Here is a 19,206-nt window from a genome sequence, read left to right as displayed (position 1 = left end):
GTGCAGTATAGCATGCCTTTAATCCCAGCAAAGGCAAGAAGATCTCTGTGAATTCAAGGACTGCATAGTCTACATAAGAGGTTCCAAAATAACCAGAACTATATGTATCGACCCTGTCTCAAAACATCAAAACACCATCATCTATTAAGTATATTTTATAACTCATAGGTTTTGATCCATAACATTAATAACACATCTTAAAGATGACCATGATAATGCCATGCCTTTATTCCCAGCACTGGAGAGGCAGAGGCAGGCAGATCTCTTTGGGTTCTAGGCTATATTTGTCTACAAAGTGAGTTCTGGGACAGCCAAGGTTGTTACATAGAAACCTTATTTGGAAAAACCAAAACCAACACACACACACACACACACACACACACACACACACACACACACACACCCCTTGAAGCCAGGAGTGGCAACTCATATCTGAGCACTTGAAAGGCTTAAGCAGGAGGGTTTGACTAATGTAGCAAATCCAGCTTAATCTACAGAGAAAAACTCCATCCCCAAAACAAAGAAGTCAGTTTAAAAGTGTAAATGAGATAATATATGTAAAGGGTTTAGTCCTGAGAAAGGTCCCTAATGGGAAAGTTTAGAAAGTGCTACTATGGTAGAAGGGTCTAGAAAACAAAGGAGTCAAGAGCTGATGAATGAGTTAGGAGGAAGGTTGAAAAGGAGTAAAACACACAATGTATCAATTTTGGAAACATGGTGGTGTCGTTCAAAGAACCTCTCAGCCCTGATCTATGTGGCTGCGTTCTTTTCCGTCATCTTGGGGATCTCAGCTCAAATGTGCTTGCAACACTTCTAACCCCCTTCCTTCTAATGTTCTTTAATGATATCTGTTGCTTTCTCCATAGAACTACTGTTATCTGAAATCAATTGCTTAACTTGCATGTTTATTGCTCCCCAAAACCCTTCACTGTGAGGAATGCAATCCTATCTATCTTGGTCATAAATGTTATATGGGATAAACACAATGGGTAGCGTGTCATGCAATAAATACTTCTTGAATGACTACCAGGAAACAAACAGGACATTTTATTCAAATGTTAATTTTGCTAATCCTGTACATATTTTTGTTATAGTTATTGAGACATACTTTGCACTCTTTATGACTATTTTGGATGACATGAGAAGGTAAAAAAAAATCCTTCTTTAGGGAATTGGATATCTAAAAAAGAGGAATCATAATCAAGGAAATATGTTTGGGGAGCTTCTAGTTACTTATTATAGAACACATTTTAGTTTCTCTTTAGTTCCTTGTGGGCAGGGCTAGCTTGGTGATCTCTCCTTAGCAACCAGAATACTGCCCAGAAGTTAACTAGTAGGCGCTTCTTTCTCATTGTCTTTAGAACTAAGAAAGGAACCAAGTGTGCTTGGACGGACTGCAGTTCCTCCCCGAGGCAGGAGGCGGCGCCATGGCTATATCAGCCTGACTGCTCGCTATTCTCGGCCCTTCCAGTTGAACGCCTAGCGCTGGGTTCCCCCGAAGGCGTTTGCTGAAATTAGCCAATAGAAAACTAGTTTACTTGACGGGGTCTGGCAAAGATACCCAATAAGCTCAACGGTTCTAAAAAAAAATGGGCGGTGCGAAGGGGAGGGGCTGAGGGGAGCGGTTAGAGGTGGGAGTTGGCGCTGCCCGCGGGGCTGGGAGAGAGGGCTGCGATGCGGACCTGGCCGCGGCAGTGACCGGAGCTGCCGGCCGACATGAATTCGCTGGAACAGGCGGAAGGTAGTGTGTGTCGCCCGCTTCGTCCCGGCCCGAGGCTGAGGAGGTCGCGAGGGCGGTGTGGCGGGGCCGCGGCTCGGGGCACGGGGCGCACGGCCGCGGAGGGGTGCCGCCTTCTCCCGGGTTCGGGCTGGGGGCCCTTCTCATTGACGAGCCCTTGTGTGTTGTAGAGTGCGAATTCATTTTCCGTTGGTTTGACAACCGCACGAGCCGTAGCCCTAATTTCTACCTTGTCTTTTGTAATTGCCGGGAATTGGAAGTGCTCTTGGCCTTCCAAAGTTTTGTTTTGTTTTTAAAAAAAAAAAAAACACCTCTGTGGAAATAACACCCTACTTCATTCAGAGGTACGCTCTGTCACAGCACAAGCCGTAGGCGCTCTGCGGCTGTCCGGACGATCACCAGTAACCCATTCCGAGGAGGAAAGGGAGTATGTTTGATCAGCCCGTTATCTGTCTACGGAAGTCTAGGAAGCCCATACTACATAGCTATCAATTAATGATAAGAGCTAGGGCCTGAATCGAATAATTGCAGTCATCAATTAGACCTCATGGATTTCGCTGTTTGATCAGAAAGTTCTTGGTTCCACAGAATTAGAATTAAGCTGGATTTTGGTCCATTTCTTTGTAACTCCCCCAATTTCAGCTTTTGACTCTGAAGTTGCTGCTGGTCTTCCAACAGAGCAGTTTTTAAGCTTCTAAAAGTAGACCAGCCGGTTTCCAGAAATTGGAATGAAAGAAAAGTGATGTTTTTGTCGTGTACTTAAAATTGTCATTATAAGCAAACAGTGGGTGACACAAGTAATTTGATGTGTAAGACCTGTAGCTGTTCATTGCTCTAAAACTTCATCTTATCAAGTTCACACTAGAAAGAGCAGGTAGAGGACTGAATTCTCTTTGCCTAGATCTCAAGGCTTTCGAAAGAAGACTTACTGAATATATTCATTGCTTGCAACCTGCCACTGGACGTTGGAGAAGTAAGTTGCTGAGTGCTTTCTAAGGGAAAATGAAGTGCGGTTGGTTGATAGCCATATTCCTAAGTAGGAGCGACTCCCTCTCATTTAAAACTTTTGACTAGTAAATCCTTGTTTTCCTAAGCCATAAGATTTCTGAGTTTAGACAACTTTTAAATGTATTAGCACTGTTGATAGTAAGTACTTAAGACAATTACGAGCTGGTAAGACGGCTCTGGTAGATGCAGTTCAAGCCCGTATACCTTAGTTGCATCCTCAGAAGCCATTTAAAGGGGGGAGAAGAGGGCGGACCCCACAGACTTCTCTTCTGACCTTCACATTTGTGCTGTGGCATGCGTGGCTATACATATCATTCAGCTACACACACAGTAAATCATTTTTTTAAAGAAAAAAGAAATTATAACTGTCTACTCTAAAAGGACAGACTATTTTATATGATTGAATTTTTATCTTTTTACGAAAATACATATTTTTTTAATTTTAAGTGCGTGCACCTGCAAAGTCCAGAAGAGGCAACCATCTACCCTGCAACTGGGGTTGCTAGTGATCGTAAGCCATCGTGTGGGTGCTGGGGACCGAATCCAGGTTCTCTGCAAGAACAAGTGTTCTTAACTTCTGAGCTGTCTCTCCAGCCACCCTCCATATTATTTCTGTTTTATTTTATATGTATGGGTGTTTTGCCTGCACATATGTTTCTATACTACGTATGCGTAGTCCCCAAAAGATTCTCTAGGACTGGAGTTACAGAGGCCTGTAAATTGTCATGTGGGTGCTGGGAATTGAACCCAGGACTTCTAGAAGAACAGCTAGTGTTCTTAACTGTTGAGCCATTTCTCCAGCCTCAAGATACATATTTTTTATTAAATATTGTAACTTTCATTAAAAACACAATAAAAATTTTAATACTGTGTGGGCTCTAGATTCAGTGAGCTATTCTGTTTCATAAAATAAGTTATTCATTGGCTTCTGGCTACATACTCACATGCACAGTGTAAGTACATATATGAACATGTACAGACACATAAACTCCCCACGAAAACACAATTTGCCTACAAGCTATCGAAATACGATTTTTTTTTTTTTTTTAAGAAAAATATTTTAGAGCTGGAGTGGTGGCTTGGTGAATTCAGAGTGTATGCTGATCTTGTAGAGGACACAGGTTCAGTTCCCAGCATTTATATCAGCCACCTGTAATTCCAGCTCCAGACTATCTGACACCCTCTTTTAGATTCTGCAGACATGTGTACATACCCCTATGAACTTACAAATATACATAATTTAAAATAATAAAACTTTTTTGAAAAAAATATGACTTGGGATGACTCAGTGGTAGAGCATTTCTTAGCAGGCACAAAGCTCCTGCTTTTTTTTTTTTTTTTTTTAAAGCATTCAATTATGTGTATAGAGGTAGGACATAGGCTGGAGAGATAGGTAGTAAGAGTGCTTAAGAGTGCTTACTGCTGTTCTTGCAGAAGGCCTGAGTTTGGGTCTTAGTACCCATATGGTGGCTCACAATCTTCTGACCTCCTCAGGCTCTGCATACATATAGCATACATACACTCAGATACATATAGATAGATCTATGTAAAATTACTTATTTTTTTAAAACAAAGGTTATGACATTTTCTGTAGTTGACTTTTTATGCGTGCAGGTTCACTCACACGCCACAGCCCATGTTGAAGTCAGAGGACAGCTCGTGGGAGTCAGTTCCCTTCATCTACCTCTGGGTCCTGGGATTCAAATGCAGATTGACAGGCTTAATGGCCACGTTATTACCAGATGAGCCATCTCAGTAGCATCCTTACTTGGACTTTAATACAGGATGATGGTGTGCTTTGAAGCCTGCCCAGGAAAGAATCCCACCTTCCTACTACTGCCTATTCTGAAGTATTATAAAGGCCAGAAAGTATGACTTGAATGAATTCTATTTACTGCCCCAAGGCAGGGGCATGGTGGGAAACGTGAACAAATACAGCTCTGCTCCTCTGTACTGGGACCTAGTTGTCTCTTCCCTCCTCCTTCCACTCCTTAGCTCTTTGGATATGGGCTCTCGCTGCCTTGCTCTGGCTGGCTTCTGAGTCCTAGGTTTAAGTGGTCCTCCTCCCTCTGCTTCTCCAGCTGTTGGGACCACAGATGCGTTAGACCTCTCAGCTTTGGGCTAGTCTTAGGAAGATGGACTACTGAGATTCAGTTCCTGCCTACAAGTAATCAGGTTGAAACCTGTTTTTCAGTGCTGGGACTAAGATCCAGGGTCACACATTTGCTAGACATGCTCTCTGTGAACCACAGAGACAATACAAAGATGTGGTACTTTCGGTTTGGGGCTTGGGTTTTTTGGTTAGTTTTTTGTATATTTGTACAACACATGCAACTGGTGTCTGAGGAGGTGGTGAGCCTCCACGTGGGTGCTGGGAATCAAACCTAGGTCTTTTATAACAAGTGCACTTGACCACTGAGCAAGTCTCCAGCCCCATAATTTTGGAAGGTTTAATTTTTGTTTTTATCTTGATCTGTATGATCGTTTTGCCTGCATGAGTATATGTGCACCACCACGTGCATGCCTAGTACCCAAGGAGGGCAGAGAGGGTGCTGGGCCTCGTAGAGCTGGAGTTGAGGACAGTTGTGAACTGAGAACTGAACCCAGGTCCTCTGCAATAGCAGCACCTTACCTATTAATAGGATGCTCTTACCGATTGAGCCATCCTAGCCCTGTGAAGACATGTTTTATTTCAAGGTTTGACTCAGGCCACAGGACTGAAGTTAGGGATCTAGACTTATAACTGACTTTTCTTAGTTCACTTTGTGAAGCCGTAGCCCCTTCTGTGCTGAGTGCTCAGATTCCTAAGTAGTGATTTTGCTGTTCTTGTTTACAGAGAAGTTGCTCCCAAACCATTGCTAGCAAACACTTTTAAAAGGCGTGGAATGCTGCCCTGTCGTTTAAGGCATCATGTGATGAACACACTTTACTTTCCATGTGCTTCATGCAAGTGCCTTCAGCTTGGCTAGTGTACCAATCAAATAAAAGTGTGTGTATGAGAGCCTTTCTAATACTTTGGTTTTGGTTTTATGTCATTTTATATAACAGTACCTATGTAATATGTTTATTTCTAGAAATACATAATAAGGGATTGAGTTTGATTTGTTCTTAGCTAAGAAGATAATTTTGATTCTTTTACTAAATACCTTCAATGATTTTCTTTTTTAACTGCATCTATCTGTAGAAGTTCCAGGTGATTAAGATTTTACTACGTTTCTGTTCTCTGAAAATGACTTTCCCATTTGTAAATCTGAAGTGTAACTGAACTAAAAGAACTGTCTTTAGCTATAGAGCATTAGCTAATCCTAGTGTCCGTTTTTTTTCTTCCATTTATTTATCATCTGTTAAGATTAAGGTGGGGCAGACTGGCAAGATGGCTCAGCAGGTAAAGGTATTGTCTGATTACTTGAGTTCAGTCCCCAGGAGCCATCTGGTGTAGGGAGAGAATCTGCTCCCACAGGTACCTCTGATCTTTACATGTGCACCACGGCACACACATGTGAACAGACACACACACACATACACAGAGGTAGAAAAGCTTAGTGGGAAAAACTAAACCCTTTCTGGGTTCTTCTAGCCCTTAAGTCTTTTCAGTCCCTTTAAGAAAACCAGTCCTGATTGGTGTACTCCCCAATGACTCCACACTTACCAACGCTGACCTTTGTGTAACTCAGCAGCAGTAGTCTGCGAGGCACAGCTCCTCAGTTAGAACCCACTGGGCCACTGTGTGGTTCAGAAAGGAGCCTTTGTATGTTTATAGTAGAAAACCACAAGGAAGTCTTATGTTGAACATGGGCCTTGTGTTAAAATATTGCCATCTAGCTTTGTGGTTTTAATTGAATTACTATTCATTCTCATGAATTCTAAACAAGAAGCAGGAAATTGCTGCTGTCCTTCAGTTTCCAGGGTTCAGAATGTTGAAGAGAGTCCCCTAAATGATGGCAAGTGGGACTCTTGACCCACTTTGATCAAGTGTTGCAGTCTTTGGCTGTGTCTCTTAGGCCCTGCTGGAAGTGGTATCAAGACAGGAAGGGAAGGAAGGTGTGTCCGCTTACTAATGTTGTGTTTATCTCTCACAGTGCTGCTTATAGTGGTGTCTGTCTGTACAGCTACTGGTGCCTGGAACTGGCTAATAGACCCTGAGACACAAAAGGTAGACATTTTATACTAAAGTCTTTAGCAGATTAAATGGGATGCTGGATGTGGTGATGCTGACTATGGAATGCCTGAGCTACCTGTGCCTGCCACTGGTGGCATCCATCCCCGTACTAACAGCATGCTCTGACCACTTGCTTAGGGAAAGCTCTAGCTGGCTGTTGTAGTTACTTATCTTTACAAGGGAAAGGATCTAAGAAAGTTTACTCCGTTCATTATTTCTTAACTCATGTTTTAAGATTTTCTATTCCTCATGAACATTCTTTTCCTTTGGTTTTGTTCATCTCTAGTCATTAGTGCCAGCTTTTAAAATTGCAATTCAGTGAATCATCTATTGATGCCTTTCTTCATTCCAGAAAGCATTTGAGATGATGCACCAAAGAAAAAGAAAAAAGAAAAAGAAAAAAACAATATAACATAAACATTAGACCATATGGCCAAAATCAGGAAGGAAATCAAATTTCTAGGTCATATAGCCCATTGAAGTTGACAGAATTGACTTATAAATTGATCTCTCAGTGACCTGATCCACAGAGTCACAGTTAATTCTGTGTGTTTTCATTGTCATTGAAGAGAACACAGACTAGCCCCTTGAGTTAGCAAAGCTTTTCTTTTTCTGCATTAGTCCTTGCACGCACGCTCCCTGCCTGGAGTTTAATATAGGAAACACCGAGAGGTCTCCCACTGGGCACTGTGTAGGACTTTACTGTACCGAGTGCAATATCGAATTTCATGTTAGTTCTTGAAGTTATTTGATGAAAGCTGATAAAATGTTTCTGAAGTTTCTATCTCTTTCTCCTAGTGCCTTAATTTCAAGCTCAGTCTTTTTTTATTAAAAAACCTGCAGTCTTGGGTTTTTCTGGTTTTTGTTTTTTGTTTTTGTTTTATGTGCTTCCTTTTTTCTTTTCTTTCGAGACGGGGTCTATCTCACTGTAAGCCTTAGCTGTCCTGAACTTGCTGTGTAGACCAAGCTGGCCTCAGACTCACAGGGATGCACCTGCCTCTCCCTTTGCCTCCCAAATACTGGGAACAGAGGCACACGCCACCTCACCCAGTGACTCTTGGGCTTTTCCGTGATTACCTCTCCCTGGCTGTTTAGTTCAGTGTCATAATTTTCAGAAATCTTAAAAATAAGCCCCCTCTTTTAAAGTTATAATTGAGTAGAATACATCTGTTGTTCTGTGTCGGTTTTTCCCATATACAGAGGGGAGCCTAAGAAGGCTTTTGTCATCCTAGACAGTGACAGTTCCAACAGCCAGGGGTGCTGTTTAGCATGAAGCCTCCCTGAGTGTCCACTAAAGGGGAGAGAGAAAAGGGCAGGAGGCAGAGAAGGCTGGTGTTGGAGTTTAATGTTAATGGAGGGCTTTATTGCAGACAGATAACTCTCCTGTGAGTTCATTTACAGAACTCTGATCTGAAGGCTGCACTTGGCGGAAGGAGGCTGGCGAGAAGATTGAAAAGTTCTGTCCTGGGAAATGAGTCTACTTCTAATTGAGAAAAATAGAAGCTGATTTCAGCTAGTTGAGATCTTAATAAAATGAAGAATTAAATGTAATTGGAAATAGGCCCAAAACTATGTAGTTAATGTAATTTTTTAAATTAGGTGAGAAGATAGCTGTTAGCCTTAGGGTTGGCTCTTTTCACTCAGTATTTAATAACCCCAAACCTGATGAGAGTTGTAACCAGCAAGTGTCTGAAGCAGAGGGGTGAGTACAGAAGCCAGGGAGAGAAAGGATGTTGCAGACTCTGAAAGGAGGAGGAGACTGCTGTTTTGATGTCATTGATTGCTGCCATGGAGGAAGGAGGCTGAACAACTGACCTAATTAAAATAAAGCCTACAGCCAGGTATGGTGCTGCAGTCCTGTAATCTTGGCATCGTGGCAGACTGAACCAGGAGGTTTAAGACACAGAGGCCAGCTTGGGCTACATGGTAAGGCATTGTTGCTAAATAACAACAGGGGAAAAAAAAAAACAACGACTTTTAGAATATTAAATATTGGGCTTGAAGAGGTGGCTCAGTGGCAGAGTGCCCACTGTATCAGCATGAGGACCCCAGTTCATAACCCCGACAACCATGGAAAAGCCACATGTGACAGTCTGTGTCTGTAACCCTGGAGCTGGGGAGAACAGGGTTGGTAAGACAGGAGGATCCCAGGGGCTGGCTATTCGGCCGTTTAGCCAAATCAGTGAACTCAGGTTCAGTGAGAGACCTTGTCTTAAGACGTAAGGTGAAGGGTAATAGAGGAAGAATCCTGTGTCAACCTGTGACCTCCACACACAAGCATGTTCACACACATAAATGGTACATATATGCACACAGAAAATAACAAACACTCTATGTGCTAACATTGTATAAACACATAGCCATCCATCTTGAAGTCAAACCTCAGACTTTCAGTCAGACATGGTGGCGTACCCTTTAATGTCAGCACTCAGGAGTCAGAGGCAGATGGATCTCTGGATTTGTGGTCAGCCTGGTCCACAGACTGAGTTCCAGAAGAGACAGGGACATATGGAGGAACCTTGTCAACAAAAACAAAACAGAAAAATTTCCTCAGATTTCCTTAAATTATACTTATTAAAGAGGAGGGGGCTCAGCCCCAGAGTTTGGCACTCTTGTGGAAGTTGGGACAGCTTGGAGGTATTAGCTCTCTTCTGCCACCATGTGAGTCCTGAGGATTGAACTCAGGTCGTCAGGTTTGGTGGCAAGTACTTTACCTAGCCAACCATCTTGTAGCCAGTAAACTTCAGAGATTGTGAACCCTGTCTCACAAAACAGAGAGCAAAGAAAGATCTCTGGGACTTAGTCTGTCTTCAGTATCACCTCATCTCGGGACTATGTCCCTCCTAGTGTTTTCAGTCTTGTTCTTTAATCTAGCCATAGTGAATCATAAGCCTAGTGTTTTTCTTTGTCTTGAATGTGTATGTGTGTTTAGCTCTCTCTTAAACCATGAGGTATCTTGTGTGGGGAAGTGTGTGTTTCCCTTGAGGGTTTCCTCTGTGTTCGTTTGCTTTCTTCTTCTAGACATTGTACATGCTTCTCTTTTCCTTCTCGGTTCTTTCCTTCTTGTTCCTAGCACGGATCCTGTGGACTCTTGTCCCCTCTACATAGTCTTAGAGTTGTGTGTTTCCTACTTTCTTGCAGTCATTTCATTCTGCCCAGATCTAAACAGAGTCCTTTCTCTCTCTTGAGTTTTAGTTCTTTACACGTACCTATTAACCAGTTTCCCCACTTCAGTGACCTGTGGCCATTAGAATCCGAGCAGCTTCGAAGGCAACTTCATCTTTTAAAATGTCATAGTTTTTACCTCATTTTATTCAAATACCTTTAAAAATATGTTTTTAAAAAATTCAAATAAGCTTCATTTATTTATTTTAAGCAAAGGTCGTAGGGAAGCTGTAAAAATTAGGCTAACAAGGAAGGTAGCTTATGTGTGGAGGATGGGGCAGGAGAGGATGATTAGTGTGTGACCAGGTTATGAATGACAGAGCAGATCCAGTTCTCTTAAGGAAGCTTTTGTTGAGACATTGTCTCACCATGCAGCTATTCTAGAACTACCTATATAGACCAGGCTGGCCTTAAACTCACAGAGATCTAGCTTTCTCTACCTTCTGAGTGTTGAAATTAAAGGTGTATACCTTGAGGAAGCTTTTTGACAGGGAGATAAGTAAATCAAATTTAATCCATGTTTTCATTGAGACTAAAGGCCATTGCTACTCCTTTAATTCTACAGAGGCAGGTGATCACTGAATTCAAGGCCAGCTTGTTCTACAAAAGTAAAGCCAAGGACAGCCAGGGCTACACAGAGAAACCCCCTTTCTTGTATGTGTGCTCTCTCCTCTCTCTCTCTCTCTCTCTCTCTCTCTCTCTCTCTCTCTCTCTCTCTCTCTCTCTGTGTGTGTGTACGTGCACGTGTGCGCATGTGTGTGAATGAATTTGAAATGATTTAGGGTTTGGCACGAATGACATGTATTGCCGTTATCTTACTGTACTAAAAAGATAAAGTGTGAGTTTTGTTTTCACGGCACAGTAAAGAGAACTAGGGTGGTTGTCGTTTAGATGGTAAAGCATCATACATTTCTGTACAGTAGGGAGTAGGGCTCGGTGTCCTGAGACTGTATCTCCCACTCTGTTTTGCAGGTGTCCTTCCTCACGTCACTGTGGAACCATCCGTTCTTCACGATTAGCTGTATAACGCTGATAGGCTTGTTCTTTGCTGGAATACACAAAAGAGTAGTCGCACCATCAATGTATCCTTTACTACAAGTTGAATTTTGTTCTCAACTAAGCTGAAGAACCTTCTCTGGCACTTAAGTGGTTGTTAGAGTCTATGGTAATCATGTTCCATCCCTGTGGATTCAATACCTGAGATTTGTCTTACTCATGATTTTTTTTTTTTTTTTTTTTTGGTTCTTTTTTTCGGAGCTGGGGACCGAACCCAGGGCCTTGCGCTTCCTAGGCAAGCGCTCTACCACTGAGCCAGATCCCCAGCCCCTTGACTCATGATTTTTGGTTTGGCTATGGTAAGGCAGCATGTCATGGCAGGGAGCATGGGGTAAAACAAAGCCACTCATCTCATGCTGGCAGAAGACAGTTGGGTTCAGGAACAAGCTATGCCTTTCAAAGTCACCCACCAGTGACCTGTGTCCTCTGACTAAGTACCACCCCCTGGCTCTGGATGTTCCTGTGGTTTACTCCACTGATGATGATGCTCCCTTGTTACTCAGTCATTTCCATATGCCAATGGCTGGGGGCCAAGCCTTTAACAATTGAGCCTTTTGGGGCAACATTTCATGTCTAAATCATTCCAGAAGCTTGACTTGCACTGGGAATTTTCCTTTGACCACATTGGTTCAGTATAGCTGCTCGATGTCGAACGGTATTAGCAGAATACAATATGTCTTGTGATGACGTAAGTATTTTTCATTAGAATAAATAGACCTGCAGCCAGGTATGATTGCTGACATCTATAATCTCTACCCTTGGAAGGCAAGAGGATTACTTCAAGTTCAAGACCACCCTGATCTACATAGTAGTCTTTCAAAGAGACAGTGGGGAGGAAGTACTGTCATGTTTAGTTTTAGGAAAACAGACGTTTGGGTCCTTTAGGCCAAACATAGTGGCACACACCTGTAACCTCCGTACTAGGGAACTGAGGCAGCAGAGTCGAGAGTGTGCAGGTAGAGCCTGAGCTGGTAGAATGTGTAACATCTGAGAAGCCTTGGGTTTGATCTTCAGCAGCACAGGAAGCCAGGCATGATCGTGGACACTTGTAATCCCGGCACTTGAGAGGGGGAAGCAGGAATATCAAAGGTCGAGGCTCTTCTTAGCAGTGTACAAATTTGAGGCTAGCCTGAAGATAAAAAAAACTGAGAAAAGCAGAAAAAGTGTTAATACCAGACTGGGCTCTATAGCAATACCTGTCTGAACAAGTGACTATACCTGAAATCTTGTAGCCAGTCTTGTTGGTACACACCTTTGACCCTAGCACTCAGAAGGCAGAGACAAGCCTGGCTTATGTTGTAAGTTCCAAAAAACAAAATACACTTTTCAAAGTCTCTCCCCTTGGTGACCTGTATCCTCTGACTAGGCCCCACCTGCCTTGGCTATGAATGCACCAGTGGTTTACCCCATTGATGACGTTGTCCCATTGTCACTCAGTTACTTTAACATGCCAGTAGCTGAGGGCCAACCCTTTTTAACACTTGAGCCTTTCGGGACAACTACAGGTAGCAGTGCTAGACAAAGTAGTAGGGTTGACAGATGAATCTTTTTCATTTTTAGTATTTTATAAATTTTGAGACAGGGTTTTGTGAATGGTAGCCTAGGCTGGCCTAGAATTGAAGCTGGTCTCAAACCCACATGTCTCATGCTTTAGTTTCCTGGTTGATTATGTCTTTATATTTTGTCGTGTATTCTTAATAGTTTCTAGAAAAGGAACATGTTGACCCAACATTAGGATTTAAGAGTCACTAATTATTGGCCATTAACCACATGCAAAGTCCCAAGCTCATTTCTCTACCCAAATTATCTCAGTTGAAGTCTTTGCTGGGTCTAGTTGCATACTGGTTGTGTTGTAAATTAACCTCCTATCTGACATACAGTTGTTTTCCCATCCTGCATACTGTGTGTGTGTGTGTTTCCCACTGGAGTTAAATTATACTGTGGTAGAAGCCGCTTTGTGTGGTTTAGCTAAATCGTTTAGGACTTCACATGGGGCCTGCACACAGTAGACACCCAAACAGCAGTTTACTAACGCGTATAAACCCTTCAGCCAGAACCTAGCTCCTTTCAGATAAACCCTTAAAAAGAAAAGTTTGCATTATATATCTACTTTATTATTACTGTTACAACTTAGTTTTAATATATGTGGCTCAGCTCTACAAAAACATTTTTAAGTTAGGTGGTAGTGGCTAATGCCTTTAATCCCAGCACTAGGGAGGCAGAGGCAGGCAGATCTCAGTTTGAGGTCAATCTACAGAGAGAGTTCCAGGATAGCCAGGGCTACATACAGAGAAACCCTGTCTCAAACAAAACAAGACATTTTTTTTTCTTTTTTCTTTTTTTTTGGAGCTGGGGACGGAACCCAGGGCCTTGCGCTTGCTAGGCAAGCGCTCTACCACTGAGCTAAATCCCCAACCCCAACAAAATATTTAATATTTTACCAATAATATTAACATTATTAATATTACCCAGTATTAATACCCAAAATATTTCTTAGAATTTTCTGACCACCAGCAGTATGTGAGTATTCATATATCTGACTGCTGTTTTTTTTAAGATTTTTTTTTTTAATTCTATGTGCATTGGTGTTTCACCTCCATGTATGTCTGTGTGAAGATGTCGGGTCCCCTGGTACTGGAGTAACAGACAGTTGTGAGCTGCCCTGTAGGTGCTAGGAATTGAACAAAAGCCAGTGCTCTTAACCACTGAGCCATGCATCTCCAGCCCCCAGGATTTGTTTTTGTGTGTACAGGTGTTTTGCCTGAACATTTGTCTGCGCACCATGTAGAGTTGAAGATAGTGAATGTAGATGGAGCCATCGTGTTCACTCTCTTGTTGTTGTTTTGTTTGCTTGCTTTTCAAGACAGGGTTTCTCTGTGTAACAGCTTTGGCTGTCCTCGATTTGTAGACCAGGCTGACCGCAAACTCACAGAGATCCTCCTGCCTCTTCCTCTGAAGTATAGGAATTAAAGTCGCGCACTGTCTTAGCCAGCAGCCACGTTTGCTCTTAACTGCTGAGCAATGTCTTCTTAGTTTACTTCTTTCTTTGTTTTTCAAAACAGGGTTTCTCTGTGTAGCCCAGGAACATGCTCTGTAGACCAGGCTGGCCTTGAACCTGGAGATCTGACTGCCTCTGCCTCCTAAGTCCTGGGATCAAAGGCCCGCGCTACCACCACTCAGCCTTTACTTTACTTTTTAACGTAAGAAAATAAAAACCTTATGTGGAGAGAAATATTTTGTGCAAATGATTTTATGTATTGCAAATAAAATTTAGTTTAATAAGATATATAAATTACAACACTTGGGAGGCAGAGCTAAGTGGATCTCTGAGTTCAAGGCCAGTCCAGGTTAGCTAAGGCTGTAGAGTGAAACCCTGTCTCAGGAAAACAAACGAAAATACACCAAATCTATAAAAGTCGCAGTTTCTATTTGGTGTATCTTTTTCTTTTTAATACCCTCAGACTCCCCCTTTTTTGGTCTTTCCCAACATTTCCTGTGTTTTATAAATCATCTCTTTAAACTAGTTGCGTTTCAAGTGCTCACCTGCATAAGGCAGCCTAACTCGAGATGTCACCATGATGCTCTTGACAATCATAGCTAGCTTCAGGACGAGTGTGGCGTTGCTGAGCGTAGTGGTGCAGTGTTAATCCCAGCACTTGGGAGCCAGAGGCGATCAGAGCAAACTCAGGAATCATTTGTCTCCTTCCATACCAAGCCCTGGGATTGAACTCAAGTTGTCAGACTTGTCGGCAGGACCCTGCCCTGGCCGAGCCATCACTGGCTCCACCAAATACCCCTTTAGAGGAATGTTTTTACCTTTTTATTTATTTATTGATGGATAGATGGGGTGGGTGGGTGGATGGATGGATGCGTGGATGGATGGATTGTATGTGTGTGTGGTACTCATGGGAAAGAGAAAGCTGGTTCTTTGCTTCTATCATATTGGTTTTGGGGCTGAACTCAGGTTATCAACCTTGGCAACAAACACCTTTTCTGAATACACCATAGTCCTAAAATGCCTTTAAATGTTCATAAACAACTGGTGGTGTTTTAAAGAGAATTGTGAACTGACTTCTTTTTCTTTTTCTTTTCTACAGACAGGAAAGCTAATTTTGAAACCTAGACCTCATGTTCAATGACAGTCTGCACTATTGTAAGGGAACCTAAACCAGTCTTTCCTCAAGTAAGTGATACCGCAGAATACCATAAAGGATTTCTTTTAGAGTTGGACATGTGACGGTTTAGCAGCAACTGACAAGAAGCGTGCAATACTTGCCCAGATGATCTTGACGATGCTGGCCGAGCTCTTGGCGCCTCAGTACCTTTGATTACCTGTGTTCAGTATTAGTGTCACTTCAGCACTTCAGCCCCTGCACAGAACTCTGCAGATGAAGTTTGTGTGTATTACTAAGTTAAACTTAGAATCCAGACCTCCTTCAGTTTTTATAATGTATTTTTGCAAATTACTGTAAATAGCAAATCAATGCCAATGTTAAACCAAGAGGAAAATGTTTGGACTTTGTTCTCCTGCACCAGTATTTCAGGAACCATCTGCTTGACATCCCCACAGCTCCTTAAACTGACTGCTACGGGTGCCTTTCATTCTTAATGCCTCTTTCCATTGCGCTGCAGGAAAAACATCCGATTTTACTTAGAATCCCTGAGCCAATCTCATCTTCATTATGTTGAAAAATTTATAGATGTTTCGACAATTTTTGTTAGGTCCGATACTGGATTCTGGGAACTATTATATTTTTCAGTAAATTGTTTTGATTTAACACTAAATTACTTTTTCTTTTTTGGTTCTTTTTTTTCGGAGCTGGGGACCGAACCCAGGGCCTTGCGCTTCCTAGGTAAGCGCTCTACCACTGAGCTAAATCCCCAGCCCCTACTAAATTACTTTTTTTAAAAAAATTAAAAACCACCCCAAAGTCTTCTGAATGTACAAGTTAAACAATGATGTATTGTGTGGGAATTTGACAGTCCTTATTGTAGGTGACTGGATGGGTTTTATGCTGTGGTAGACGTGTCACACTAGTGCTGTACTAGTGGTGGGCCCAGTCCATCACCAGTAACACAGACCCACACCACAAACCAGAGCGAGCCTGCAGCTCTCCCTGCTGGAGAGTGCTGGTGGCACTGTGTATGCACAACAGCCACGTTTGCTACAGGAGCAATGGAATTGAAATGGAACTGTTGGGATTGCTGTAAATGCTTAAAGTACTAGAGGTGCCTTTTACCTGTTTATTAGAAGATTTTGAAAAGGTTAAATTATTTCATGAGCAACATTTTAAATTCCATCCAACATTAAATTTGAATAATAGAACAAAAACATTTAACAAAGCTGCCCTTTAACTAACGTGGACTCATCTTGACTGTCCTGTGTCTAAGATTGTGTTCTCTGAACTGCAGCAATAAACCCCCTGCTTCAAAGAACTCTCTAAGAGGGGATTCTGTATGTCCTGCATTGTTTCATTTTCTGTAAATTTGTAGTAAATATGTGCATAAAATAAATACTTTATATATAACTAGTGGTTAGAGATTTTCTTTGGTTTATTGTGTCTGCAACTAAAAAAATATAAACAGTCTATCAGATAGAAGCTAATTCAAAATTAGATATTTTACTTGATCTCTAGCTTTATGTGTATGAGAGTTCTTCCTTCGCGTACATCTGTTACCAGTTGTGTCTCTAGGGCCTGTGCAAGTAGAAAAGGAGCATCAGCGCCCCTGAAATTGAGTTACAGATGGCTGTGAGCCACCATGTGGGAACAGGAGTTGAACCCCAGACCTCTACAAAGACAGCCAGTGCTCTTACTACCCTTACCCAGTGAGCTGTCTCCAGCTCCTGTCTTATTGTAAATCTGTCTTGTAGACTAAACACAGTAGCAGGCATGGCAGTTCTAGACTCTTGCCTTGCTCGTGCTTTATTCGTGCTCTAAGGGTGGTTGCCTTTTACTCAGGAAATGCAGGATTTGTTACATTGCTCTTAAACACTTTGATTGGGAATTTCCTCCAAGAATATAAGAAGATTTTAAGGCCCTTAGTTAGTATTGAGGGTGGGGACTCCTTTGAGTTTGATTAGATCCTGGCTCTTTTCCCCTAGAAGAGAAATAAATTTCTTTTTTGAAACAAAATGGTTCTCACTTCTTTGATGTTTTGCAAACTTTAGTCTTTGTGACTAGAGAAATCTCTCTTTGATCTTGTGATCTCAGTGGTGAATCTGGAACCGGGGGAGGAGTGTCTTGGCTTTTTCAGATGACTACCTAATCACAATGTAGAGCAGTGTGGGACAGGGCAATAGTAGGTTGAGGGAGCACACGCTCTAGAGCCTTACTCCACACTGCTAATAGAGACTATCACTGCACTTCTCTGCAAGGAGCCCCCAGGCTAGCAGAGGGCATACAGCGATAGCTTTTCTGTTTGCACATTTTTTAAACTGGTGCTGGAACACAGGGCCTGGCACTTGCTAGGCAATCAATCATTTGCTGAGCTCATTCCCGCACACATTTGATGACAGTTACGGACAATTCAAAGATACTGCCACACAAAATACATGGAGGGCACGTAGTAATGTGTCTGCTGGGACAGCAAGGAGAATGAGGACAATCGACTGCCAGGCCCCATAAATTGGGCATTTTTTAGATATGTCCCATCTGTCCAGGATACATCCCTACCTATAACAAAAGGATTTTAAGAAGATCTGAGAATGTGCCCCAGGAATGGCCAAATGCTCAATGTTAGGGACACTGTAAACTTAAGCTATCCGGCTGCCCAGGCGTAAGACTAGTCCAAGAGAGCTTCAGGAAGACTGAGGAGGCTCTCTGGTTTATAGAGAAGGTGCTAAAAGTGTGGAGCGGAATGCCATAAAGTCAAAATCTGAAGTGGATTTCACAACTACCTGACCACCAAAAGTTTTTAGAAAACTATACTTCAGAATTTCTTTTAGGAAAGCTATATTACAAAAATACGGATGGGCAACAGATGTCTGGAAAAAATAGATGGCTTTAAAAAAAAAAAAAAAAAAGGATGAAATGACCCAGCAAGTAAAAGTATTTGCCATGCACACCGGAAAATTGGGAATTTTATTCCTGGAACTCATGTAAAGGAGTCCTCTGATCTCCACCGGAATGAGGTAGAATGTGTGCCTACACATATAGCACACATACTTGTAAAGAAATTTTGTTAGACGAATATTTTATGAGAAACTTTTTTTTTTTTGTTCTTTTTTTTTTTTTTTGGAGCTGGGGACCGAACCCAGGGCCTTGTGCTTCCTAGGCAAGCGCTCTACCACTGAGCTAAATCCCCAACCCTGAGAAACGTTTTTTTATGTTTATGTTAAGTTTGTCTCAGTCCCTAGCGCAGTCAAATAAGACTAGCTTGAAAGTCATTAGGCTCCTAAAACTATGGGTGGATGGGGAATGGTTCCTAAGAATGGTTAAAGAAAATGGTGGGATTAAAGTCAAGAGCCACCACCATCCGGCCGAACTTGGCTTTGAAACAGTTGAATTTCTGTAGAAGCCAAGAATTTGTACGATGCAAATGAGGTGGGTGTGTTAACATTCCCAGGAAAACCGAGGGCTCCACCCACTGTCAGGGATGGCCCAGCCCACATTACACTACACGCACGCGCACTCCCTCCTCTCGCCCTCTGCGCAAGCGCGCTGCTTTCCCATGTGTACCTAGACCGTCTCATCCGACCAGCTGAAGAGAGACGCCAAGTAACGTCGGAGACTAGAAGTTGCCCAGGGCCCGGCGGGCCCCATCGACTGCTGCTGCAGTATTCCTCCTCTGATCTACCACCGCAGCCTCTGTCGCCATGGGTAAGAGTCGGACGAAGCGCTTCAAGCGACCTCAGTTCTCCCCTGTAGGTAGCTGTCAGGCCGAGGCGGCGGCAACGGCGAACGGGACTGGGGACGAGGAGGACGACGGGCTGGCGGCGGAGCTTCTGGAGAAGGTGGGACGAGAGTTTGGCCAGGCTCGGGTGGCTTGCGGCGGGCGGCGGGCGGCCGGCGGCCGGGTAGCGACGAGAGAGGTGCTGCAACGCGCGTGCTCACTACGCGACTCTGACGTCTTGGTTCCC

The 19,206-nt window shown here is 42.8% G+C and overlaps 2 protein-coding genes and 1 long non-coding RNA gene across 4 annotated transcripts in view; 2 read left to right on the top strand and 1 right to left on the bottom strand.

The window, feature by feature from the left end:
• Positions 1-1,618: 1,618 nt before the first annotated feature.
• On the top strand, positions 1,619-15,920 carry Cnep1r1 (CTD nuclear envelope phosphatase 1 regulatory subunit 1). The gene is made up of 6 exons (NM_001106173.1): positions 1,619-1,741; positions 2,640-2,711; positions 6,826-6,899; positions 11,043-11,152; positions 11,760-11,814; positions 15,224-15,920. Exons 1-6 carry the CDS (start codon positions 1,717-1,719, stop codon positions 15,263-15,265), a joined length of 378 nt encoding a protein of 125 aa, NP_001099643.1. The 5' UTR covers positions 1,619-1,716; the 3' UTR covers positions 15,266-15,920.
• Positions 10,241-19,191, bottom strand: LOC108348906 (uncharacterized). Its single transcript, XR_015643974.1, has 5 exons — positions 18,806-19,191; positions 15,403-15,508; positions 14,670-14,843; positions 12,033-12,271; positions 10,241-11,118 (listed from the first exon to the last, which is right to left on the bottom strand). It is a non-coding gene; the product is annotated as an uncharacterized LOC108348906 (long non-coding RNA).
• The window catches only part of Heatr3 (HEAT repeat containing 3), a 38,004-nt gene continuing 37,605 nt past the window's right edge, over positions 18,808-19,206 (top strand). For both annotated transcript variants that reach the window (XR_015643973.1, XM_087596614.1), the window contains exon 1: positions 18,808-19,080. Coding sequence is in view for 1 of the 2 variants with exons in the window: in XM_087596614.1 (XP_087452740.1) it covers positions 18,943-19,080 (138 nt within the window). In the remaining variant the exon portion in view is untranslated. The remainder of the gene's footprint in view (positions 19,081-19,206) is intronic.

This window comes from Rattus norvegicus, chromosome 19 (genome assembly GCF_021556685.1).
Source record: "Rattus norvegicus strain SHRSP/BbbUtx chromosome 19, alternate assembly SHRSP_T2T, whole genome shotgun sequence".
NCBI classification, from domain to species: domain Eukaryota; kingdom Metazoa; phylum Chordata; class Mammalia; order Rodentia; family Muridae; genus Rattus; species Rattus norvegicus.
Note: the sequence above shows the minus strand (reverse complement) of the source record. Positions and strands in the feature narration are given on the sequence as shown.

Bases quoted from the DNA above. Each gene is read 5' to 3' on its own strand.
- Cnep1r1 (NM_001106173.1), top strand. From the start codon at position 1,717: ATGAATTCGCTGGAACAGGCGGAAG. The intron at 2,712-6,825 runs GTAAGTTGCTGA...TATCTCTCACAG, and splicing joins TGCCACTGGACGTTGGAGAA to TGCTGCTTATAGTGGTGTCT. The intron at 11,815-15,223 runs GTAAGTATTTTT...TCTTTTCTACAG, and splicing joins ACAATATGTCTTGTGATGAC to ACAGGAAAGCTAATTTTGAA.